Source organism: Phoca vitulina, unplaced genomic scaffold (genome assembly GCF_004348235.1).
Source record: "Phoca vitulina isolate PV1807 unplaced genomic scaffold, GSC_HSeal_1.0 scaffold69, whole genome shotgun sequence".
In the NCBI taxonomy this organism is placed as follows: domain Eukaryota; kingdom Metazoa; phylum Chordata; class Mammalia; order Carnivora; family Phocidae; genus Phoca; species Phoca vitulina.
The window spans coordinates 620,427-647,272 of NW_022589772.1; the positions used below are offsets into that span (position 1 = coordinate 620,427).

Below are 26,846 nucleotides of genomic sequence, written 5' to 3' on the forward strand. Positions count from 1 at the left end.
GATATTGAAGCAACCTAAGCGTCCATCAACTGATGAATGGATACAGATGTGGTATATATATACAATGGAATACTACTCAGCCATAAAAAGGATGAAATCTTGCCATTTGTGACATGGGTGGACCTTGAGGATATTAGATATTATGATAAGCAAATTATGTCAGACAGAGAAAAACAAATCCTGTATGTTTTCACTTACATGTGGAGTCTAAAAAAACCAAATGAACAAACAAAACAAAATGTACTTTATAGATACAGAGAATAAAATGGTGTTTGCCAGAGGAGAGTAGGTGAAATCAGGTGATGGGGGCTCAAGAGTTATAAACTTTCAGTTATAAAATAAATAAGTCATGGGGGTAATGTACCGCATAGTGACTATAGTCAGTAATATTGTAGAATATACTTAGAGTTGCCAAGAGAGTAAATCCTAAAAGTTAACTTTATATCGTGATGGATGGATGGTACTAGACTTATTGTGGTGATTATTTTGTATTATATTGTATACATATTTCAAATCATTATGTTTTACACCTGAAACTAATATAATGTTATATGTGAATTACCTCAATAAGAGAATTAAAAAATTAGAATTTAATTTAATTAGTATGATATACTTTTTACTTGACGTTTTACAGGATATGTTCTAAAAATCCAGTTCTGACTTGTTTAGGCTTTACTGCACTATAAAAAACAAATGTTTTGATATCATTTATTTTGTTTTTCAGGAAAGACTCTGTTTGCCTCATCATATTTTGGAAGAGAGAGGTCTTGTGAAAGTCGGTGTCACAGTTCAGGCTCTTCTTGAATTACCTACAACCAAGGCATCTCAGCTTTCTACAGCTTGATGTAACATTTCAAAATTATAAGTGTATAGTTGCATTTATTTGAAGTGATTTCAGATATCTCAAATTCATGATAAGAATGTCTAATCAAAGATAATTTTATTAGGTCAAGCCTTAGGTTTAAAAAAAATCATGTTAAAACATCAAAATTAAATTTGAATTGCCCAAACTTCTTTTGGGGGAAAACTGGATTAACTTAATGAGAGTTTTTGATAAATTCAAATTCTCTTTTTATTAAGTCAGTTGATAACCTTGATTATTTTTCAAAAACCAGATTGATACTAAATTTAAAATGTGGTTTCAATTTAATAATCACATTAGGTTTAATTTTTTATATCATAGCATACTAGTAAACACCTGGATGAGGTAATCATTTTTTTACCGATTTAAAACTATTCTATATTTGAGTTATTTAATACACTTCTAATTCTAGTTTATACACAGTTTCTTCAATCTTTGGTCTTAGTTTTCTAGCAAAAAATGAGTAGAAAATGCAGAACTCTGGCTTTATATTAAATTCTTTTAGTATTATAGGTTGGTGCCAAAATATTTTCAGTTGTACTGTAGATTGTTTACATGTGAAGTGCCTGTGTAATTGATGACTCTTATATAGTCTTAAGCATTTTTGCAATTTCTTTTTATGTATTAATGGAATCAGTGGAACTTTAAAATATTTTAGTAGATTTTGTAAGGTCAGTAATATGTGAGGATTTAAATGTGCCTCACATTGTGACATCTGTGGTTTTTTATTTAGTCCATTGCAGTTTTCCTAAAATTGGTTATGTCATGTTGTCAAAAAAAAAAAAAACCCAATGTTAATATGCTTAATTTATGCTATTTAATTTTGCAAAACTTAATCATCTTTTAAAATGTATTATTTGAAGAGTATTTTATTTCTGTATTGAAAACGTTACACAAAGCAGTAAGGTTTTTGAGAAGTAGCAAAGTACTAATTATCAAGGACATTTTGATAAAACTGCCAAAGTTTGGGTTTATGTCTTGACTTTCAGTAACATTATGTCAGTATGCTGCCATTAGTTTTATTCAGATTCAGAGAGCAGCAATTGAAGAATAGGTTTTTATTTGAAATCTGGCCATTTGTGGATCCTGTAAATCTTATGATCCTCAATTAACAAGATGTCGAATTAAACACAGACCATTCTATATATATTTTCATAAGTATACTATGTTACAAAGTCCTTGTTTAATTTGGAGATAGATAAATTTATGTTGGTAGTAGTGCAGGAATTTTTCAAAAACATTACTGTAATGAATACTCAGTTTGGTATAGAAGAACCTTAGTATAATTACTTTTGTAGTAGCCAAGCAAGTACCATATCTTAAATATGTGATTATTTGCACTTGTTACCTCTTAATATGGATGCAACTTATTAAAAGTGTTGACCTGGGTATTTCAAAGGGTATATATAAAAGGTAAAAACTAGTGTGCCAAATGGTATATAAGGGTTGGTTTAGGAACAACTCAACTTTTTTTGATCAGTTGGCATGTAGCCATATAATTAAATTTTGGCATTAGAATACAGATGTGTTCTTTACATTCCCTGAGTGTGAAATTGGAGCTTTTAAAGAATTAAAGCTTCTTATGACTATAAGGTTTAAAAATTAAATTATTAGTAATTTATTACTTTAAATATTTGAGCTAATTAGTTACTATTTTTCAGTTGGATCTAAAAAAAAAACTTCATTGGCATAATCAGTCTCCCTAGTGAAAACTTGGGTAATAAAGGTAAGAAATGGCAAATAAATATCTTAAGTTGTTAGTTTTTATTGTAGAAATTTGACAATGTTACAAATAAAGTGACCAGTAAAAGCTACAGCAATCATTCATACTGCTTTTATATTTATCATGCTGTAGGAGTCCTGTTATTAATCAACCTAGATGTTATTTTACAAGCATTTTCCTGTTTCATATCATTGAAATATTAGTAAAATTATAGGCCATTTCCTTATTGCATTTCACTTACTTGTCAGTTATTACCTTAAAGGGAAAATACACCAGAACTTTACTGTAACATTCTTTACTGCAAAGCAAAATTCCATTTAAGATGGGTCCATCTGAGGTCTATATCATGTCCGTTTATTTACTATACTGCCAGAAAGCAACACCACCTCTAAGTCAGCTTCTCACATAGTCCCCAAGGACACATTTACCAAGGCTCTGATGTATTTCTTTTATTAGTTTTTAAATAAGTGTAAATTTTATTCTAAATGGTTCTTATGGTTATTTTATATTTACTTCATCAGTTATTGAATTAAGAATGATTATAATTTTTTGAATTGGATTTGTGATTTGAAGAGGGTTAAATAATCAAACTGAAATATTTTATTAGGCCCTAAAAATGTAGTAGATAGCTACTTCTGCTAAATTTTATTACTGTATGGCACAAGAAAGAAGTGATGTTGGATATGTTAGAATTGAGATAAGGAGTAAAAATGCATTACCATTTGTTTAATAATTATCTCTACAGAATGCTAGTTTATTGACTTTTCTAAGTGAATTTTTTGAAGAATTCAGAAATCTTTGTATTGGTCACAGATCTATCATAATTGATTTTCTGATGCATTTAAAAATAAATGGAACACTTAATGTATATTACCGATGCAAACTGTGGATAAAGTTGAATGAAAAAATTAAAGTCTGAGATTTTTTTTCTCCCTCTCTACCTCTTCTCTCAACATCACAGCATCCATCTTTTCTAGGTATTTGGTAGCTTGTGTCTATATTCTCTACTATGGAAAAATAGACTTGAAGAGGATATTCCACGTAAGTTGTTTAAGAGTCCAGATTCTCTTTACATCATGTTATTTTCAGTAGATAATGTTTTCTTTAAAACACAATTTCCTAAGATATCTTCACAAAATAAATCATCTTTATATAAGTTAAACTATATATATGTAAGTGTCAGATAAACCTTTACATAAAATAAAAGATAGGATAGGTCAAATTTTGATTATTTGTATTGTAGATTTTAGTGTTAGGTATATGATTGAATTAACCTTAAGCAATTTGATTAAAAAATAATCTTTCATTTTCAAGTAATTCTAGTTTTTAAAAATTCCACATATTTTATTAAAATGACTGTCATTTATTCATAATTGTTGCCCATCCTAAAAGTGGAAGGTTATTCAGGTAAATAATATTAAAGATTATATTGCCCCTGTTTTATAGTTACTCACCCTAAAGCCTCAGATTTAAAGAAGTACTTAAGTAAGTAAATATTAGGCATAAGTTGTTTGAAAAGTACTCTAGGTTTATCATAGGATTTTGAATTGTCTTTATTTGCTTTAGTAAATTTTGACGTTGTACATGGAATGGTTCTAGGTTTCTCAGGAACCTATCAGCATCCTTTGATATGTTACTGTATATTGAATTAATTTGGAAATGCCTAGATATTTTCTGTTCCTTAAGGCATAATCTCTTCTATTTCTGCATTTTAAAACGTGACAAAAATCCCTATGTTTATGGTGTTTAAATAGCTTAGAATTTCCACAGTGTGTGTTTGTGTTTTATGCAAGGCTCCAGATGTTTTAGCAAGTAGGGTCTTACTACATTGAAAAATCAGAGTTTTTAGAAGTTATGAGAATTCTGATGTCGGTAGTTTAGGATGGGAAGTTGCTGATTGAGTCATTTAAAAGTTATCATAATTTGTAAAAAGAATATTCTTTAAAATGATCTTTAAAAAAATTTGAAGAAATTACTGTGAACTATTTTCTTTGATTCTCAAATATATAATTTTTATTACCCTGCCACTTTAAGATTAGGAAAAATTAATTCATTTTTACTGTATGCCATTAATATTCATCAAGTGTCTACCTAAATAAGTGAGATATATATTAGGTGTGTTCATATGCAAACGTATAAATAGAAATAGATTTTTCAGATGGCAAATTGAATTTTCTAGAACTTTGTTCAGGTATCTCAGTAACTTATAATGCAAAGAAATAAAAAGTAATGCTATATCATTTATGAAGTTATAATTAAAATTATGCTGTAAGACAGTGATTCTTACACTCTAATATGCATATGGATCACCTAGTGACCTTATTGGCCAAATAACAATTGATTCAACAGTTCAAGGATGGGCTTTGAGATTCTGCATTTCTAAGAAGCTCCCAAGTGATGCTGATCCTGCTGCTCCAGTGACCAGTTTTAGTAATAAGGCTTTGTGGTTGTTCAAGCTTTATATTAATATCAGTTTATTATACAATAGTAGTTTGATATTTTAAGTGATGCTTCAAGGTCATTATAACAGGTACTTAACATTTTTTAATAGGTCTCTCTTCTGAATTGTGTTCTACTTCATTAAGGACTTTTAGATTTTCTTTTATGGCTTTAATTATTATTTTTTTTTTTTTTTCTTTTTAAAGATTTTATTTATTTATTTGACAGAGGCACAGCGAGAGAGGGAACACAAGCAGGGGGAGTGAGAGAGGGAGAAGCAGGCTTCCTGCAGAGCAGGGAGCCCGATGTGGGGCTCGATCCCAGGACCCTGGGATCATGACCTGAGCCGAAGGCAGACGCTTAACGACTGAGCCACCCAGGCGCCTCCAGCTTTAATTATTTTTTAAGTTATTATTTTAGTTCCAGTTAACATATGGTGTTATATTAGTTTCAGGTGTACAATATATTGATTCAACAATTCTATACGTCACCTGGTACTTATCATGACAACTGCACTCCTTAATTCCCATCGCCTATTTGATCCATTTCCCCAAACCCCCCCTTCTTTTATGGTTTTAAAAGATGTGCTTTATGCTCTGATTAATATTATTTCATATTTTTATTTTCTTTCAAAAATCTATTTTAAACACACATGACCATGTAATTTTTATTTTTTTTTAAAGATTTTATTTATTTATTTGACAGAGAGACAGGGAACACAAGCAAGGGGAGTGGGAGAGGGAGAAGCAGACTTCCCGCTGAGCAGGGAGCCTGATGCGGGGCTCGATCCCAGGGATCACGACCCGAGCTGAAGGCAGACGCTTAACGACTGAGCCACCCAGGCACCCCGACCATGTAATTTTAAAGTAAATTAGTCACATGAATAATAAGACATGTATTTATAAAATCCAAACAAGTTAATATAATGTTAAATTAGCAAATACTAATGCATAACACCTTCCTTTTTTGGAATGCTTAGAAAACTACACCAATTTTTCATGGTCTTGATGTTAGTCCATTCTCCTCTTGCTAGGCAGCAACTCCCCTTTTGGTTTTAAGCTCATAGCATACTCATTCTTTCAGGCTACCATGATGAATGTAAAATTTGAGCCATATACAACACATATTTAATTTTAAATATTTATGATTTTTTATCAGAGTTGAAATTTTCAATTACAGATTATATCGTCTCCCAAAAAATGGGTAAAGGTATTTATTTCATTCTTTTTTTATGGTAAGTTGTACTGACTTAAAATGACTTAAAACATTTGGAATCATTTATTTTAATGCCTTCCAAAGCATGTGGTATCCTCCGTTAAAAAACAAATTAAAATCCGAGTTAGCCTGAATTACCGAGGGCAGCTGAATATCTTCTGTGGGAAGATGACTCATTTACTCTGAAGAAAATATGGGAAAGTTAATAATTAAATATAAAGAAGGGAGGCAGAGCAGAATCATGTTAAGCATTGAACTAGATGCTTTTTTCTAATTGAATTATAAATAATGCAATTTATACATTTTTACTTATGTTTATCTCTTTCATAATCTTTAAAATTTAAGGTTAGTATTAGTAGAAATTAGTATAATGCTATATCCCAAATTATAAAATTGCACTTAATTGTATATTATCATGCTCATTAGTGAAGAAACATGTATGAAATATACATTTTTTACAAAATGTACAAATATACCAAATGTACAAATGTACCAATATACAAAATATTGTTATAATTTCTTGTTATTTTGTACCACCAAAATTTCCAGGGTTTTTTATGTATAAGGAATAGTTAATGATATACTCTTAGGTATAATCATAAAAAATTTAATGCCATAAAAGGTTTTAGAATTTGTGTACTGCTGCTCTTCCATTCTTCAGACTAGGAAGCTGTGGCCTAGAATTATAGGATAGAGAGGCCAAAAATAAATCCATACCTATATGGTCAATTAATCTGTGACAAAGGAGAAAGTACAATGAGGAAAAGACAGTCTTTTCAATTAATAAAAAAAAACCTCAAAATGGATTAAAGACCTAAATGTGTGAGACATAAAACTATAAAACTCTGAAAAGAAGAAATAGTAATTTCTCGGACATTGGTCTTAGCAACATCATTTATGAGTGTGTCTCCTCAGGCAAGGAAAACAAAAGCAAAAATAAACTATTGGGACAACACTATTATAAAAGCCTTTTGCACATTGAAGGAAATCATAAAACAAAAAAGAAACTTAGGGAGTGGAGAAGATATTTGCAAATGATATGTTCAATAAGGGGTTAATATCCAAAATATATGTAGAAATTACAAAACTAAACTCAACGCTAAAAAACCCCAGACAATCCAGTTAACAGATAGCAGAGGTTGATAAATTCTTTATAGATTTTCCATGTTAACCCTATATCAGATATGTCATTTGCAAATATCTTCTTCCATTCTGATAATTGCTTATTAGTTTTGTTGATTGTTTCCTTCACTGTGCAGAAGCTTGTTATCTTGATGGAGTCCTAATAGTTCATTTTTGCTTTTGTTTCCATTGCCTCAGGAGATCTGTCTAGTAAGAAGTTGCTATGGCCAGTGTCAAAGAGGTTACTGCCTGTGTTCTCCTCTTGGATTTTGATGGTTTCCTGTCTCAAATGTAGGTTTTTAATCCATTTTGAATTTCTTTTTGTGTATCATGTAAGAAAGTGGTCCAGTTTCATTCTTCTGCATGTGGCTGTCCAGGTTTCCCAACAGCATTTGTTGAAGAGACTGTCTTTTTTCCGTTGGATATTCTTTCCTCCTGCAAAGTCTATAAAGAATTTATCAAACTCAACACCCAAAAAACAAATACTCCTGTTAAGAAATGGGCAGAAGACATGTTAGACATTTTTCCAAAGAAGACATCCAGATGGCTAACAGACACATGAAAAGATACTCAACATCACTCATCATCAGAGAAATACAGATCAAAACTACAATGAGATACCACCTCACACCTGTCAGATTGGCTAAAATTAGCAACACAGGAAACAATAGGTGTTGGCAAGGATGCAGAGATAGGGGAACACACTTACACTGTTGGTGGAAAGGCAAACTGGTGCAACGACTCTGAAAAACAGTATGGAGGTTCCTCAAAAAGTTAAAAATAGAACTACCCTATGACCCAGCAATTGCATTACTAGGTATTTACACATAGGATACAAAAATGCTGATTCGAAGGGGCACATGCACCCCGATGTTTATAGCAGCATTATCAACAATAGTCAAATTATGGACAGAGCCCAAATGTCCATCCACTGATGAATGGATAAAGAAGATGTGGTATATATACACAATGGAGTATTACTCAGCCATAAAATAGAATGAAATTTTGCCATTTGCAATGACATGGATGGAGCCACAGGGTACTATGCTAAGCAAAATAAGTCAGAGAAAGACAAATACCATATGATTTCACTCATGTGGAATTTAGAGACAAAACAGATGAACATAGGGGGTAGGAGAAAAATAGAGACTCTTAACTATAGGGAACAAACTGAGGGTTGCTGGAGGGGAGGTGGGCAGGGGGATGGGCTAAATGAATGATGGGTATTAAGGAGGGCACTTGTGATGAGCAGTGGGTGTTATATGTAAGTGATGAATCACTAAATTCTACTCCTGAAACTAATATTGCACTATATGTTAACTAACTAGAATTTGTCTTTTTAAAAGATTTATTTATTTATTTATTTGAGAGAGATAGAGGGAGTGGGAGGAGGGGCAGAGGGTGAGGGAGAGAGAGACAATCTGAAGCAGACTCCCTGCTGAGCATGGAGCTCAACTCGGGGCTCAGTCCCAGGACCCCAAGACCATGAACTGAGCCAAAATCAGGAGTCAGATGCTCAACTGACTGAGCCACCCAGGAGCCCCACTAACTAGAATTGAAATGAAAATTTGAAACATTAAAAAAAATGAACAGGGGACCTGAACAGACATTTTTCCAAAAAGGACATACAGATGGTCAACAGACACATGAAAAGATGCTCAACATCACTCGTCATTAGGGAAATGCAAAACCACAATGAGATATCACCTCAGATCAGTCAGAATGGCTAGAATCAAAAAGACAAGAAATAGCAAGTGTTGGCAAGGATGTGGAAAAAAGGGAACCCCTCATGCACTATTGGTGGAAATGTAAATTCGTGCAGCCACTGTGGAAAACACTATGCAGGTTCCTCAAAAAATTAAAAATAAAAATACTATATGATCCAGGGGTGCCTGGGTGGCTCAGTCAGTGAAGCACCTGCCTTCGGCTCAGTTCATGATCTCAGGGTCCTGGGATCGAGCCCCGTGTCGGACTCCCTGCTCAGTGGGGAGCCTGCTTCCCCCTCTTCCTTTGCCTCTCTCCCCAGCTTGTGCTTGCTCTCTCTCTCTCTGTCAAATAAATAAATAAAATCTTAAAAAAAATACTATATTATCTAGTAATTCCACTTCTGGATATCTGCCGAAAGAAAACAAAAATGCTAATTTGAAAAGTTATATGAACTCTGTGTTTATTGCAGCATTATTTACAGTAGTCAAGATATGGAAGCAACCTAAATGTCCATGGATAGATAAATGGATAAAGGGTTGTGTGTGTGTGTGTGTGTGTGTGTGTGTGTGTGTGTGTGTGAGATGGAATATTAGCCATAAAAAAGAATGGGATCTTGACTTTTGTGACAACATGGATGGACCTTGAGGGTATTATGCTAAGTGAAATAAGTCAGACAGAAAAAGACAAATACCACATGATTTCATTTACTGTGGAATTCAAAAAACAAACGTACAAAAAAAAAAAACCAGACTCTTAAATACAGAGAACAAACTGGTGGCTACCAGAGGGAAGTTGGGTGTGGGGATGGGTGAAATAGATAAAGGGGTACAAACTTCCAATTATAAATAAGCCACAGGGATGAGAAGTACAGCATAGGGAATATAGTCAATAATATTGTAATAACATTGTATGGTGGCAAATGGTAACTATATTTATCATGGTGAGCTTTGAGTACTGTACAGAAATGATGAATCAACATGTTATACATCTGAAACTAACATTGTATGTAATTCTACTTTAATAATAAAAAAAAACACTTTTCAAGCATTTACTATATACCGTGTTGCTGTTGTAGGCCCTAGTGGTATGGAGACGGTGAAGACACAGTCTTTTTGTTCAGAGCTTTACAAAGTAAATCTGTTGCCGGTTTCTGGCTGATGCATTAAAAAAGATATTTAATGTATGTTTATAATATTAAATTTTGCTGTTGAAATTGAGCATTCTTCATGCTCATTTTTTAAAATTTTTTTTATTGTTATGTTAATCACTATACATTACATCATTAGTTTTAGATGTAGTGTTCCATGGTCATTGTTTGTGCATAAGACCCAGTGCTCCATGCAGAACGTGCGCTCTTTAATACCCATCACCAGGCTAACCCATCCTCCCACCCCCCTCCCCTCTAGAGCCCTCAGTTTGTTTTTCAGAGTCCATCATCTCTCATGGTTCGTCTCCCCCTCCGATTTCCCCCCCTTCATTCTTCCCCTCCTGCTATCTTCTTTTTTTTTTTTTTTCTTAACATATATTGCATTATTTGTTTCAGAGGTACAGATCTGAGATTCAACAGTCTTGCACAATTCACAGTGCTTACCAGAGCACATACCCTCCCCAGTGTCTATCACCCAGTCACCCCATCTCTCCCACCCCACCCCCCACTCCAGCAACCCTCAGTTTGTTTCCTGAGATTAAGAATTCCTCATATCATTGAGGTCATATGATACATGTCTTTCTCTGTTTGACTTATTTCGCTCAGCATAATATCCTCCAGTTCCAACCACGTCGTTGCAAATGGCAAGATCTCATTCCTTCTGATGGCTGCATAATATTCCATTGTATATATATACCACATCTTCTTTATCCATTCATCTGTCGATGAACATCTTGGCTCTTTCCACAGTTTGGCTATTGTGGACATTGCTGCTATAAACATCGGGGTGCACGTACCCCTTCGGATCCCTACATTTGTATCTTTGGGGTAAATACCCAGTAGTGCAATTGCTGGATTGTATGGTAGCTCTATTTTCAACTTTTTGAGGAACCTCCATGCTGTTTTCCAGAGTGGCTGCACCACATGCTCATTTTTTGCAATCTAAGTTTTAACATTTACCTCCCAGTATTACAGTTGTCATTGAAAATTCATTTCTGCTAGTTGGTCCCAACAACCCTGTTTCTTTGAAAAATAATCCTATTTAGTTTGAATAATTGTATATTACATTTGCATGGAGAAAATATATCTATTCACATATTAGGTATTTTATATATAAAACTATATTTCATAAATTATATATATTTTCCTGAAATATTTTATAAACAATAATTTTTGAAGTCTTTCTCAGTGTGAAGTTTTGGAATATTTCACGTTAGTTAAATGTAATATTTTGTGTTTATGGTTTGATTTATTTTAGATATGCCATTAATACATCTCTGAAGCTCGATGGTTTTTTTCTTCTAAGAGTGAGAGAGAGAGAGCTCAAAGGAGGGAGGGGCAAGAGGAGAGGGAGAGAGAATCTTAAGCAGGCTCCCCGCTCAGCAGGGAGCCAAACGTGGGGCTCCATCTCATGACCCTGAGATCATGACGTTAGCTGAAATCAAGAGTGGGAGGCTTGGGACGCCTGGGTGGCTCAGTTGTTAAGCGTCTGCCTTTGGCTCAGGTCATGATCCCAGGGTCCTGGGATCGAGCCCTGTGAGCCTGCTTCTCCCTCTCCCACTCCCCCTGCTTGTGTTCCCTCTCTCGCTGTGTCTCTCTCTGTCAAATAAATAAATAAAATCTTAAAAAAAAAAAATGAGTGGGAGGCTTAACTGAGCCACCCAGGCGCCCCTGAAGCTCTGATAGTTTTTGTTCTATGGAAATGTAAACCAAAAGTATTTTTTTTAAAAAGGTTATCTATTTTATTATTAGTTTTTTTAAAGATTTATTTATTTACTTGAGAGATAGAGAGTGCAAGTGGGGGGAGGGGCAGAGGGAGAGAACGTCCAAGCTGATTCCACAGTGAGCATGGAGCCTGATGCAGGGCTCCATCTCACTACCTATGAGATCATGACCTGAGCAGAAACCAAGAGTCAGACGCTCAACGGACTGAGCCACCCAGGCTCCTCTCAAAAGTACTTTTTTAACAAACAATATGGTAGAAGGATACATTTCATTTTTTTCTGTACTTCTTTTTAGGTGCTTTTGATATTATTTGAAAATCATATTGGTAAGATTTATGTCAGTAGGGATCTCATTCTTTAATTGCTCTTTTATTCATTTGACCTGTCTGTTATTTCCACATTGTTTTCTCTATCAGCAGCCAAGTTGGTGCTGATAAATACAAAGGCAAATGTTTTTATTTCTCCTAGATCTTTTCATAAACCAAGCTGGCTCTTTAAAGTTGCTTCTGGAGTTTTCAGCCTGGTTAATCTACAGGAATGAAAGAAGGGAACACCACAAATAATCTCGTTTTGCCTTGTGGCCTAGACCCAAGTGTTATTCAGCCAGACCTAATAAAATAAGGTTGATAAAGGGTTGAGGTGGAACTACTAAAAAATAAGATTTAATATTTAGTGAGTGGTTACTATGTGCATAGCATTATACTGTATCTTTCAAACATTATCTAATGTAATCCTCAGAATAACCCCGAGATGGGTACTATAATTATTTTACTTTTATGGATGAGGAAAACTAGTCCAGAGGTTAAGTAATCTGCCCAAATTTACCCATGTCATAGGTGGAAACCTAGGAGTCTTTAAGTATATCCAACATCAAAAAATGTTTATTCTAGGGGTGCCTGGGTGGCTCAGATGGTTAAGTGTCTGCCTTTAGCTCGGGTCATAATCCCAGGGTCCTGGGATTGAGCCCTGCATCGGGCTCCCTGCTCAGCGGGAAGCCTGCTTCTCCTTTTCCCACTCCCTCTGCTTGTTTTCCCTCTCTCTTTGTCAAATAAATAAATAAAATCTTAAAAAAAAAATGTTTATTCTATCACACCACCTCTTGGAAATAACGTTCTGTGTTTCTCCTAAGGAATTGTTATGCATCCTTCACTTGCTTATTTTTGTATTTTAAAATATATTTGCTCTATGGCATATGTATATATCTGTTTTCTCTGTATGTATAAACAGTATATTATTAGCTCATATATATTTGCATTTTAATTATTTTTCTTATATGGAGAAATGTACTGAAAAATTTGAAATAATAAACATTAGGCACCATGGCATGTCTTAATAATTGAGTTGTAAATCATTCAGAAAATACTCAATATCTATTACATGCCCAGCATTGTGTCCTGGGAACCAGATATGCACTGGTGAGTAAGACAGATATTCATACCCTCATGGGTCTCATAGTCATGGCACTCTTTCAATATTGAGTGTCTTGTTTAAGCAGAAAACCCAGACTCAAGTCAATTACTACAGTTTTATTAAAAATTTAGGTCTCAGCCTCCTGCCAGATAAGGAATATATTTGTACAAGAAGATTGCTCTTTCCTTAGGCTTTGGAGATCATTCAATACTGCATTCACTGAACCTTAAGTATAATAAACTATGTTACATATTGTGCACAGAGCATAGGCTTTGTAGGACAGACTCTTTAATCCCAAATTCCTTTCCTAGCTATGGAATTTTGTCCTAACTTAACCTGTTTATATGGCTACTACAGAGTAGAGTAGATGAAGTGGGAATTATGTAGATTACCCAGCATAGCTCTTCATGTGAAGTAGGTTTCCTCCATTTCAATATTGATTATGTAGATGGCCAAAGATAATTTTGTTGTGAAAATTATATCCTAATTCATATAGAAGCCTTATAGTGGTCAGCCACAGGATTACCTATAGGTAGGTACCAAACTTCCTTTATGAAGGAGTATCATCTATTTAAAAGTCTAATAGTTGCTCAGTTGAAATTCCAGAGTTCCACTATAATGCAGAAGAGAGTGCTTTAAACCACAAGGTACTAATTATCTCCTTAGCAATAAAATAACTTTAATGTGATTCCTACCATATTAAACACTTCAGTTTTGAGTGGGAATGCTCTCCAGTAGTCCATCCAGAGGTAATTTATACAAATTATAAATGTTTCAAGTCTTCACATTCATCCCCACATTTTCTCAGGTGGTGAATTTCCTTTACAGTTCATTTAGTAAATAGAAATGACCAATTGGGAACTCCTGATATTTCCACTTGTAAACTTAACTACCCTTAAAACTATTGGATCATTCAGGATTCTTACAATGGAAGATGTGTCTTTCCACTTATCAAAGGCTACCTATTCTCTGAAGGAAAAAAACGTACTTTTCTTGTTAATTTTCTTGCCTCCACCTTGATTGTTACCATCAACATAAAAGCATATATGCTAGTGTTTGCTATTTGAAAACAATCACAAAACTCCCAGCAATTGACTGCTTTTTTGCTTGCCTACAAACCCAAGTCTCTTAGAGGACTACTTAGGCTGTCACCACTTCCTCACCTCCCATTCATCCTTCAAACTGCCTGTTCTAGTTTCCTATCTCATCTCTTCATTGACAATGATTGCTCTTGCCAAAATCACCATGATCTCAGTGTTGCCAGCTATGTTCAGTTCTTCCTTAACATCTGTTTGACCTCTCCCTCCTTGAAACATTGTCCTCTCATGTCTTTATGACACTGTATTCTCCCAATTTGCCTCTGTATCCCCCGGCTACTCCTACCCTACTTCTAAATGAGTGTTTCTCAAACATTAGTATACGCTAAAATCACTTTGAAGGCTTGTTACAATGCAGATTCTTGGGCATTCTCAGAACTTCTGATTTAAGAGCTCTGAATTAAGCCTAGGAACCCATCTTTAACCAGTACCCCAAGAGATTATGGTATAGATAGGTCATAAATCTCAATTTTGAAAACCTTTGCTCTTTAGGTCTCATTCCTGTACCTCCTCTCTGTCTACACTTTCTCTTTTGGAGAACTCATCCATTTCTATCTATGTTAGTGCTTCTCAGCTTTAGCTGCAATATAGAATCCCCTAGGGAGCTTTTGAAAAATGTCAGTGCCCATTACACACCAGGTAGACAGAAATGCTGGGAATGGAACCTGGACTGTAGTATTTTTAAAAGCTTCCCAGGTTATTCTCATTTGCACTCAGGGTTTGATAATCACACTATTCTGTAGATGTAGAATTTTCTCTTTAGCTCAACTGTTTCTGAGTTTCAAACGTATGTATCCAGTTGCCTACTTAACATTATATTGCTATATCTCAAACATCCCAATCCTAAAATGGTCAATAAAGAGCCACTGATTCTGCACCTGGCTTCAAACACATTCATACCCATAGAAATAAATGTTAATCTCATCCATTTGGTTGATCATGACAGGAAACTGAGAGTCATCTTTGATTTTTTTTTTTAACTTTATTTTTCATATTCAAGGCATTAGTAAGACTTGTCACTTTTTTTGACAAGCCAAATGGAAATTTTATTTATTAAAAATTACTTTTTTATTTGAGTGTAGTTGACACAATGTTAAAATACTTGCAGGTTTATGACATAGTGAGTCTCTGTATATTATGCTATTAGGGTTTGTCATTTTACTTTCAGAATATACCTCTACTCTGTCTCATTTTTTTCATCTCTACCATCAGGATGCTAGCCGAAGCACCATCATCTTTGTCAGGACTGCTGCAAGGCTTTTAACTGGCCTCGTTTCCACACTGACTTATCTGGTCCTTACTCCACATGGCAAACTCAAGTGACCTATTAGCCATAAATTCTTGTGTCATCTTCTTACTTAAAAACATCTCACTTAACAATAAACCCTGGCATACCTCTCCAGTTTCAGCTCTACTAACTCTTTGCCTACAACTCACCATGTTTAAACCATACATGTTTCCTTTCTGTCACTGACAACACCAGTGTATCAGGGCCTTTTTATACTGCTGAAAATGCAATTTCCACATGGCTGGCTTCTTGTCATTTAGCTTGGAAGTGTCCTCCTCAGACTTTCCCCCTATTCTATAACATGGCACCCTGTTGATTTCTTCATAGTTCATCTCAGTGTGACATTTTAGTTTGTGTTTATAATACTTCTAGACTAGTTTGTAAGATTTCCTTATGTCGGGGATCTTAATATATATTGTTCATTACTTTACCTTCTTTAGGTAACACAGTACCTAGCATCTAGTACGGGCTCAATAAAAATTTGAGTTATGAGTAAATCAATTAATATCTCCAGATAGCTATTACTTACTACATATTTTTTTGTGTGTGTATATTTCACAAACCTCACACATAGAATTTAAAGAAAGTGTACCCAGATTGGTAGTGTTTCTAGCTGACCAACCAAAGCATAAGCGAATCTCCTCTGGAGGAGTGCATCTTCAACCTCAAATTCCCATAGGCAGGATTCTGTAGAATATGAGCTCACCATTAAATTTTAAAACATCCCACAAAAAACCAAAAGACTCAGCAGAGATAATAGAAAACAGACTAAGACATGAAAAGACTTTATTGGGTGACTCAGTCGTTACCCGTCTGCATTTGGCTCAGGTCATGATCCTGGGGTCCTGGGATGGAGCCCTGTACTGGGCTCCCTGCTCTGTGGGAAGCCTGCTTCTCCCTCTCCCACTCCCCCTGCTTGTGTTGCCTCTTTCGCTGTGTCTCTCTCTGTCAAATAAATAAATAAATAAAATCTTTTTAAAAAAGACTTTTTTTTTTAAAAGGTCCTTTTATTTATTTATTTTAGAGAGGGGTGGGTGAGGTGCAGAGGTCGAGGGAAAGAGAGAATCCAAAGCAGACTCCCTGGTGAGCATGGAGTCTCACATGGGGCGCGATCTCATGACCCTGAGTTCACGACCTGAGTCGAAACCAAGAGTCAGACACTCAACCAACAGAGCCACCCAGGCGCTCTAAGGAAATGAAAAGACTTTATACATAGACTAAAAATAAAGCGTTCGAAAATGTTTAAAAAGTTAAAAACGAAATGGACAGGATAAAAGACAAGAGGCTATAAATAAGATGAAGCATACTTTTTAAGATAAAATTATCTAGAAATTAAACTTATAATAACCAAATTTAAAGACTTAGTGATCAGATTTTGGAGCATATTGGAGGCATCTGAAGAGAGAATTAATGAAGAAATTACTGGAAATTCATCATAGTGAGACAAAGAGAAATTAAGAAATGGAAGATAAAAGGGAGAAGATCTGATATTAGTGTAATGGGCTTTCCAAAAGGAGACGTAAAAGAAAGTGGGTGAGAGGAAGAAACATTTGAATAGATGAAACCTGAAATTTTGCAAAATGGAAGAAAGACAACAATTCTTAAAGAGCCCAGCACGTCTCAGTTAAAATAAAATGGATCAGGGATGCCTGGGTGGCTCAGTCAGTTAAGCGTCTGTCTTCGGCTCAGGTCATGATCTCAGGGTCCTGGGAACCAGCCCCTGCATTGGGCTCCCTGCTCAGCAGAGCGTCTGCTTCTCCCTCTCCCTCTGTTCCTCCCCCTGCTTGTGCTCTCTCTCTCTCAAATAAATAAAATCTTTTTAAAAAATTCCATAAAGTAAGAAGTAAAAAAGGGGAAAAACATGGGGCTAGAGATCAGGTTATTTTCCTTCTGCCAAAAGTACTTCCTTTAAAATTTTCATTGACATGACTCAATGGATGGTAAATAATCTTAGTTGTTATGGGTCTATAAATACTATTTTGTCCTAGTAAAAGATGGTCTCATTGACTGTACAGTTCTTAGTTGATAATGATTTTCTATCAGATACTGAAGATATTATTCTACTGCCTTCTAGCTTTCATTGTTGTATTACAGAAATAAGCAATAAACCTAATCACTGATGCTTTGTAGCTCTTTTCACTCTAGGTGTTTTCTCTTTTGCTTTTCCTCCGATGTTCTATATATTACCACAAGGTTTGTAAGTGTAGATCTCTTTTTATTTTTTTAATTTTTTTAAAGATTTTATTTTTTTATTTGTCAGAGAGAGTGTACAAGGAGGGGGAGCGGCAGGCAGAGCAGGCAGAGCTTGGAGAGGGAGAAGCAGGCTCCCCGCTGAGCAGGGAGCCCAAAGTGGACAAGAGCTTGAATCCATGTGAAAAGTACCCTTAAAGGTAACTACATGGATATGTAAAATTTAGTGTAAATGCAATTTTGTTTGTAACTCTTTTATCTGATTTTAAAGACTCCTGCTTAAAGCAATAATTACAAACCTACACTGATGGGTTTATAATCTGTAAAGATATAATTAGTATTACAACAATAGAACAAAGGATGGGGGAAGAAAGAATATTGGAGGAAAGTTTTTGAATACTATTGAAATTAAGTTGGTATTAATCTGAACTAGATTGTTTGAAGGTTTGATGTTGCTAACTCCCATGCCAACCACTAAGAAAATAATTTAAATAGATGAACAGAAACAAGGGAATTAAAATGATACACTAGAAAATATGGAACAGGAAAAAAAAGTGAAGAATAGAAGAACCAAAAATACATAAGGCATGGAAAGCATTTCATTTATATTCATAAATACAAAAGCACAAGAAGATTTCCCTTCATACCCACTAGGATGGCTATAACCTAAAGGACAGACAATAACAAGTATTGGTGCAGATATGGAGAAATTAGAACCCTTGTATATTGCTGGCTGGAATGTAAAGTACTGCAGATGCTTTGGAAAACAGTCTGACAGTTCTTCAAATGGCTAAACATAGAATTAGTATATGACCTAGAAATTCCACTCTTAAATATAGACCCAAGAAAAATGAAAACATGTCCACACAAAACCTTGCACATGGATGTTTATAGCAACATTATTTATAATAACACCAAAGCAGAAGCAGTCCAGAGGTCCATTCAAAGATGAATGATTGAGCAAAAGGTTGTATATTCATACAATGTGATGTTATTAGGCAATGAAAAGAAATGAACTGATATATCCCAAGACATGGATAAATCTTAAAACATGCCAAGAAGGCAGTCACAAAAGATCAAACATTATATGATTCCAGTTATATGAAATAGGCAGAATAGGCATATATTTTTTTCTCCAAGTTTTTATTTAAATTCCAGTTAGTTAACATACAGTGTAATATTGGTTTGAGGTGTAGATTTAGCAATTCATCACTTACATAAAACACCCATTACTCATCACAACAAACACCCTCCTTAATCCCCATCACGTATTTAACCCATGCCCCCACCCACCTACCCTCAGGTAACCCTCAGTTTGTTCTCTATAGTTAAGTCTGTTTCCTGCTTTGCCTCTCTTTCCCACCCCCCCGCTATGTTCATCTGTTTTGTTTCTTAAGTTACACATATTATTGAAATTTTATGGTATTTGTTTTTCTCTGATTGACTTATTTCACTTAGCATTATATTCTCTTGCTCCATCCCTGTTGTTGCAAAGGGCAAGATTTCATTCTTTTTGATGGCTGAGTAATATTCCATTGTGTATATATCTTCATTATCCATTCATCAGTGGATGGACCTTTGGGCTGTTTCCATAACTTGGCTATTGTTGATAATGCTGCTATGAACATAAGGGTACATGTATTTCTTTGAATTAGCATTCCTGTATTCTTTGGGTAAGTACCTAGTAATGCAATTGCTGGATCATAAGGTAGCTCTATTTTTAACTTCTTGAGGAACCTCCATACTGTTTTCCAGAGTAGCTGCACCAGTTTTTATGTTCACCAACAGTGTAAGAGGATTCCCCTTTTTCCACATCCTCAGGAACAGCTGTTGTTTCTTGTGTTTTTGATTTTAGATTCTGAGAGGTGTGAGGTGTTATCTCATTGTAGTATTGATTTGCATTTCCCCGGTGATGAGTCATGTTGAGCATCTTTTCGTGTGTCTGCTGGCCATCTGGATGTCTTCTTTGGAAAAATGTCTATTCATGCCTTCTGCCCATTTTTAACTGGATTATTTGTTTTTTGGGTGTTGAGTTTGATAAGTTCTTTATAGATTTTGGATACTAACCCTTTATCAGATATGTCATTTGTAAATATCTTCTCCCATTCCATAGGTTGTCCTTTAGTTTTGTTGATTGTTTTCTTCACTGTGCAGAACTTTTTATCTTGATGAAATCCCAATAGTTCCTTTCTGCTTTTGTTTCCCTTGCCTCAGGAATCATATCTCGAGAGACGTTACTATGGCCAATGTCAGAGAAATTACTGCCTGTGTTCTCTAGGATTTTGATGGTTTCTTATCTCACATTTAGATCTTTAATCCATTTTGAATTTCTTTTTGTGTATGGTTTAAGAAAGCGGTCCAGTTTTCCCCACACTATTTGTTGAAGGGATTTTTTTTTTCATTGTCTTGCTTTTTTTAAGATTAGTTGACCATATAGTTGTGGGTTCATTTCTGGATTTTCTGTTCTGTTCCATTGATCTACATGTCTGTTTTTGTGCCAGTACCATATTGTCTTGATCACTACAGGTTTATAATATAACTTGAAGTCTGGAATTGTGATGCCTTCAGCTTTTCTTTTCTTTTTTCTCTCTTTCTTTCTTTCTTTCTTTCTTTCTTTCTTTCTTTCTTTCTTTCTTTCTTTTTTAAAATTTTATTTATTCATTTCACAGACAGAGAGAGCACACACAAGCAGGGGGAGCCGGAGAGGGAGAGGGAGAAGCAGGCTCCCCACTGAGTAGGGAGCCCGATGCGGGCTCAATCCCAGTTCCCCAGGATCATGACCTGACCCAAAGACAGATGCTTAATCAATTGAGCCACCCAGGCACCCTGCTTTTCTTTTTCAAGAATGCTTTGGTTATTCAGGGTCTTTTGTGGTTTCATACAGATTTTAGGATTGTTTTTGCTCTGTGAAAAAATGCTGGTGGTATTTTGATAGAGATTACATTCAGTGTATAGATTGCTTTGGGTAATATAGACATTTTAAAAATATTTGTTCTTCCCATCCATGAGTACAGAATATTTTTTCATTTCTTTGTGTCATCTTCAATTTCTTTCATCAGTGTTTTATAGTTGTCAGAATATAGGTCTTTTACCTCTTTGATTAAGTTTATTCTTAGATATCTTACAGTTTTTGGTGCAATCGTAAATGGGATTATTTTCCTAATTTCTCTTTCTGCTGCTTCATTATTGTATATAGAAATGCAACAGACTTCTGTACATTGATTTTGTATCCTGCAACTTTACTGAATTCGTGTATCTGTTGTATGGATTTTTTTGGTGGAGTCCTTTGGGTTTTTTATACAGAGTATCATGTCGTCTACAAATAGTGAATGTTTGACTTCTTCCTTGCTGATTTGGATGCCTTTTATTTCTTTTTGTTGCCTGATTGGTGAGGCTAGGCCTTCCAGTACTATGTTAAATACCAGTGGTGAGAGTGCACATCCCTGTCTTGTTCCTGACCATAGAGGAAAAGCTCTCAGTGTTTCCCCAGTGAGGATGATATTAACTGTGACTTTTTCATAGATGGCCTTTATGATGTTTAGTTATGTTCCCTCTATCCCTACTTTGTTGAGGGTTTTTATCATGAATGGATGTTGTACGTTGTCAAATGCTTTTTCTGTATCAGAATAGGCAAATCTATATAGAGATAACATAGATTAGTAGTTCCTTTTTTAAAAAAAAAGATTTAATTTTTTAAAAAACATTTTATTTATTTATTTGCCAGAGAGAGAGAGAGAGAGCACAAGCAAGGGGAGTGGCAAGCAGAGGGAGAGGGAGAAGCAGACTCCTTGCTGAGCAAGGAGCTGGATGTGGAACTCCATCCCAGGACCCTGGGATCCTGACCCGAGCTAAAGGCAGACACTTAACAGACGGAGCCACTCAGGCTCCCCAGATCATCATTGATACTTTAACATGTCTTTCTCAGTGTTTAATTCATCAAGAAAACCAAAAATCAGCAAGGGTAAAGATTATAACAGCACAATTAATATATTTGATTAAATACACTTTTATGTAAAAACTAAATATATTGCCCTACGCACGTGTTAGCCCAGAAAACATGGGAGTTGATACTGACAACAGAGGGTTGAGGTGATAGACCATGAAATCTAAATTTAATAGGGAATAAAAGCAAAGAGACAATGGAAAGTTTATATGGATGAAGCAGATGGGCTTGCGAGACAGTGGTTAAAGAACTGCTATCTTGAGATTGGTAGAGTGAGAATTCTGAAAACATCATCAAGTGGCATGGTGACCAAATTTAATTAAGAGGTAATTAGTCCTGTGTGACTACAAGGTCCAGAGTGTTGCCATGGAAGTGTCCAGCTGAAATGAGGTAGAAGTCATGGGAGATGGAGATTAAGATATTAAAAGTCCAGAATGATGGATATATCATTAACATAGATGTGAAATACCTTAGGATGTCAGGACATGAATAGAAAAGAATAGTGAATTGTGAGTCAGATCTCTTGAATGGAGGAACATTAGTAGGATTTGGTAGTTCCTCTACCAAGGAAGGTATGGTTAGAACTGGATGGCATAAACCAATGTTTTTATAGGCAATAAAATAAGATTTTTACAGATGTGTGCGGCTCTAAAAGTAGTATGGAATGAAGAGGACAGTGATCCCATTACTTGATCCAAAGCTACATTTAATGTGAGAGAAATAGCAGCTTCTACTTGATGGTATGGCAAGAGAAGCGTTTTCCAGAGATAAAGCTGTTTAAATTAAGGTTAGAGAAAGTTACAGGCAGTGAAAGGAGCTTAAATTATAGCACAGTTTGTTAAAATGTAATGGAGGTTTAAAAGATATAATGGAGAGGTAAGAGATAAGGAGATCAGTGGTAGATTTAACTGGGGGAAAGAAACAATAGAAGGAGAACAGACAGATGAATGAATTTACATTCTGGGAGCTGATAAGGATGTGTAGATTAAGCTGCTTGACAGTTAATAAGAAATGCTGGTTTTTCTCTAGTGGCTGGCAGTGAACGGGTATAGGTCCACTATACTTCTGAGAAGATTTGAGTAATTGCTGGATTCAAGGGAAGAAGTTATTATCTGCCTTGAATTCTTGGGGATCTGGCTCATAGCTCCAAAGATTCACAGAGTAGATATGAGGTTCCCATTACCAACCTACTTGTCATTTCATTAAGTCTTTTGAAGAGTCCAGGCTAGACGTTCTACAGAATGGCCCACATTCTGGATTTATTTGCATGTTAACTTATGATTAGTTTCAGGTAAAATATCTAGCAAGATGATCACATGAGTGGTGTGTATAATTCCCACAGCAGCACATCAGGAGGCACATCATATCAAGCCATTCCACTATTGTTGTGCTCAAGCTTGACCACTTGGTTAATGTGGTAGCCACCAGATCTCCATTGCAAAGTACTGTTTTCCCTTTGATCCAATCAGCCATAGCTTGAGGGTGAAGAGGATCATATGGTATAGACCTTGGTGATACATACTCAGGAGAGATGTGAGAAACGGATAATAAGCAAGGACTAGTATACACATATAATCCACGTATGATATAAATTGTTAAGAGCTGTAAGAGAAGTGCTTATAGGAACATAAATGAGGGTGCACTTATTTCTGTGTTTTTAGAGTGGGGATGGTGGTTATGGAGGAAATGAAGGGAAAGCTGTGGGGCAAAGTTGGTATTTGAGAGTTTGATCTTTAAAGATGAGTCAATTGATGGGTGAAGGTGGTGAGGGCATCCCAGGCAGAGAGAATAAATACAAGGGAACAAAAACTGAAAACAGGGACCTGAAATTACATGGCTCAGCTGGGAGAAAGGTAAACAAAATAAAAATATCAATCAATCAATAAAATAAATCTATCCATCCATCTATACTGTTAGCATATAAGATGTATGGAAATGAGTGGCTGGAGATGAGGTTAGAAAGGTAGACGAGGGGCGCCTGGGTGGCTCAGTCATTAAGCGTCTGCCTTTGGCTCAGGTCATGATCTGAGGGTCCTGGGATCGAGCCCTGCATCGGGCTCCCTGCTCCGTGGGAAGCCTGCTTCTCCCTCTCCCACTCCCCCTGCTTGTGTTCCCTCTCTCGCTGTCTCTCTCTCTGTCAAATAAATAAATAAAATCTTAAAAAAAAAAAAAAGAACATTTCCCTCATTATGGTCATGATCTGTGCCTTCCAAGAATAATATGTGCAGTATTTTAACAAGGGCAGAGAAGATGTTGGTAACATCTCTATTTTCATTAGTTTTTAAGTCATGACATGTAAACAAAGATGTTTGTCTTATATATTCCTAGGAAAGTATGATAAGAAATCTTCAAACCCTTTATCAAAAGGTTGATAATTTTGAAAGTATTTTTAAACAAAAATGATAAGTTTATGACACTTGAAATAAAGCCTCAAGATTTCTAGGATGCTCAGGAGTTTCAAGGCGTGGGTGTTGTTTTCCCCTCTAATCCAAAGCAAGTTCTTTCTTTTGGAAATAACACTGCCAATTTCCTCTTTGTTTAATTTGGGTTATATTGTGTAATGATCAGGGTTTATAACTTAATCTTTCCAGATGTATTTTGTTTCAGTGTTCTCTCTCTGGACTGTCTCCTCATTTTTTCTGGTGTAAAGATTGTCTGATATAATTTTGATGCTGAATGTTACTTGAGGTGAAAAAAAAAACTGAAAATGAAAGCACTCTGATGGGAAAAAGAGAAAGCCATATACCTGTTTGCCTGTACTTCACATTTTCTTTTCTTCTTTAAAGATTTTATTTATTTATTTGACAGAGACACAGCGAGAGAGGGAACACAAGCAGGGGCAGATGGAGAGGGAGAAGCAGGCTTCCCGCTGAGCAGGGAGCCTGATGCGGGGCTCGATTCCAGGACCCTGGGATCATGACCTGAGCTGAAGGCAGATGCTTAACGACTGAGCCAACCAGGCGCCCCTTCACATTTTCTTTTTACTTGACTTTCTACTCTGGACTACCTCCTCTATTTTGTGGAATTCAGAAATTTCACACTCTTTATCTTCCAATCTACTAGATCAGCTGTGTCTGAATTAGGAATTAAAGAACAGAGATTAGGAAATGAAGTATAAAATAGAATGGAATCTGCAGGAAAAGAAAAACAAGGGGAACCAGAACATCTGGAAAGGGACTTAATAAAATTTATGAAGCAGACAAACATTTACCTTCTATTATTCTTGTTCAGCCTTTCTCCCTACCTCTATCATCCTTCTTTTTGTTCTTTCATCCTCTTCCTTCCTAGCCTCATTTTCCTTTCTATACAGCCTTGCCCTTTGCTACCTTTATTTCCTCGAAGATTAATGGACACATCTAAAAGTATTCTCACAGACATTTGCATTTTACTAAAAGGCTGTTACAAACTAGAATTAATTCTAGGCCCAAGAATGAATTCCTAATGGTTTAATGGAATTGGCTTCACCATTTGTTTAAGTGTGTTCTTTGTGGCACTACTTCCATACTTCTCACTTATATATCTGCTTCCCTCCCAAATCTCATTCTCCTAGCTACCCTAGTCTGGCCAGGTTTTCTACGTGTTCAGTTCCCAGAAGATATTAGTACTTTCACCAGGATGCTATTGGATATGTGTATGAGGAGGAGAGTGGACAATCTCTAAATGTATATATACATACAAATATATGTTATAATTCCAGTCTATGAGGAATGAAGACTGTCAATGCAAACAGCAACGTAGGAAGTTCTCTCACAGGGGACATCTGCTTGACCACTGCCTTCAGGAAAAGAGGATTTTACCTATTTCAGGAAACTCTTCTACCTATGATCACTTAGTTGCTAGCTTATTGGATTGTCTTCCAGTGAAATACAATTATTAGATCTGTGATACAGACTTGAAAATAAGCTTTTCTTCCTTTTTTTTTTTTTTTTAGTTATTCAGAAACTAGTAAGTCTCCATTTCTCTCTCTCTCTTTATATCTCTCTGTGTGTGTGTGTTTGTATTCCCTTTGAATTGGCTTTTCTCCTCTTTCAGGGGAGCAGTATGTGTAGGGGCAGATACTTACGCTTTATTGCTCTAGGGAACTGTAGGAGGCAGCCAAGATGATCTTGGGAAATATGGGAGGGAAAAGAGGACACATAGAAGCTTAATTCTTTTAAGACCATCCTGATCTTAAATATGGACTGGAAAAAAAAAAGGGAAAAAAGAAAATATAAACCTTGCCAATTCGTGAGGAAATCATCTCTTTTAGTATGATACTCTATGATCCCTTTGGAAAAGAACAGGTTGTGTGAAAAAAAGTACAGATGGGACTATAATAAATTTGAAGATATGTAAACACAGTCATCTGGTTGTGAATCTTTTCTCTGATAGCTGGAGTGTGAATATGTTCCCCCAGCCTTTCTTAAACTTGATTCCCTATGCATTACGATATTGTTGTCTTTCTTATGTCTCTTTAAAAATCAACTGCAGGCTGATAGCTATTTACCAATTTCTGTTCTCCACCTTCTTCCTGTGTACACAGCTACATTATATTTCCTAGCTTTTCTTGCAGTTAGGTTAGGCCATCTGGGTAAGTTCTCTCCAATGGAATGGGAGTAGAAGTTACAGGTGTCAATTCCAGGACTTTTCCATAGAATATCCACACATGTACTTCGAAGCTTCATTTGCTTCCCCATAAGAAGGAATGATGGTAACCAAAGCAACACTGGAATCTACATGTTGGGAAAATGTAAAGTCTGGGGCGCCTGGGTGGCTCAGTTGGTTGAACATCTGCCTTTGGCTCAGGTCATGATCCCAGGGTCCTGGAATCGATCCCAAGGCCTGCATCAGGCTCCCTGCTCAGTGGAGAGCCTGTCTCTCTCTTTCCCTCTGCCTGACACTCCCCTTATTTGTGTGCTCTCTCTGTCAAATTAAAATAAACTTCTTTAAAAAAAAAAAAATGAAAAGGTTCTCTGATGACCTGAATACCCACTCTGTAT

At 35.7% G+C, this 26,846-nt stretch overlaps 2 protein-coding genes across 7 annotated transcripts in view; both read left to right on the forward strand.

The window, feature by feature from the left end:
• LRCH2 (leucine rich repeats and calponin homology domain containing 2) overlaps positions 1–3,580 on the forward strand; it is a 99,650-nt gene extending 96,070 nt beyond the window's left edge. For 4 of the 6 annotated variants that reach the window (XM_032392833.1, XM_032392836.1, XM_032392837.1 and 1 more), the window contains one exon: positions 725–3,540. In XM_032392833.1, coding sequence (XP_032248724.1) covers positions 725–844 — 120 coding nt within the window. In that variant the 3' untranslated portion in view covers positions 845–3,540. Of the gene's footprint in view, positions 1–724; positions 3,541–3,562 lie in introns of those variants that run through there. The other 2 variants (XM_032392835.1, XM_032392834.1) reach the window with 2 other exon arrangements.
• Positions 2,517–26,846, forward strand: part of IL13RA2 (interleukin 13 receptor subunit alpha 2) — a 104,365-nt gene continuing 80,035 nt past the window's right edge. Inside the window, exons 1-2 of the mRNA XM_032392842.1 lie at positions 2,517–2,588; positions 3,547–3,626. The gene's annotated coding sequence lies outside the window, so the exon portion shown is untranslated. The remainder of the gene's footprint in view (positions 2,589–3,546; positions 3,627–26,846) is intronic.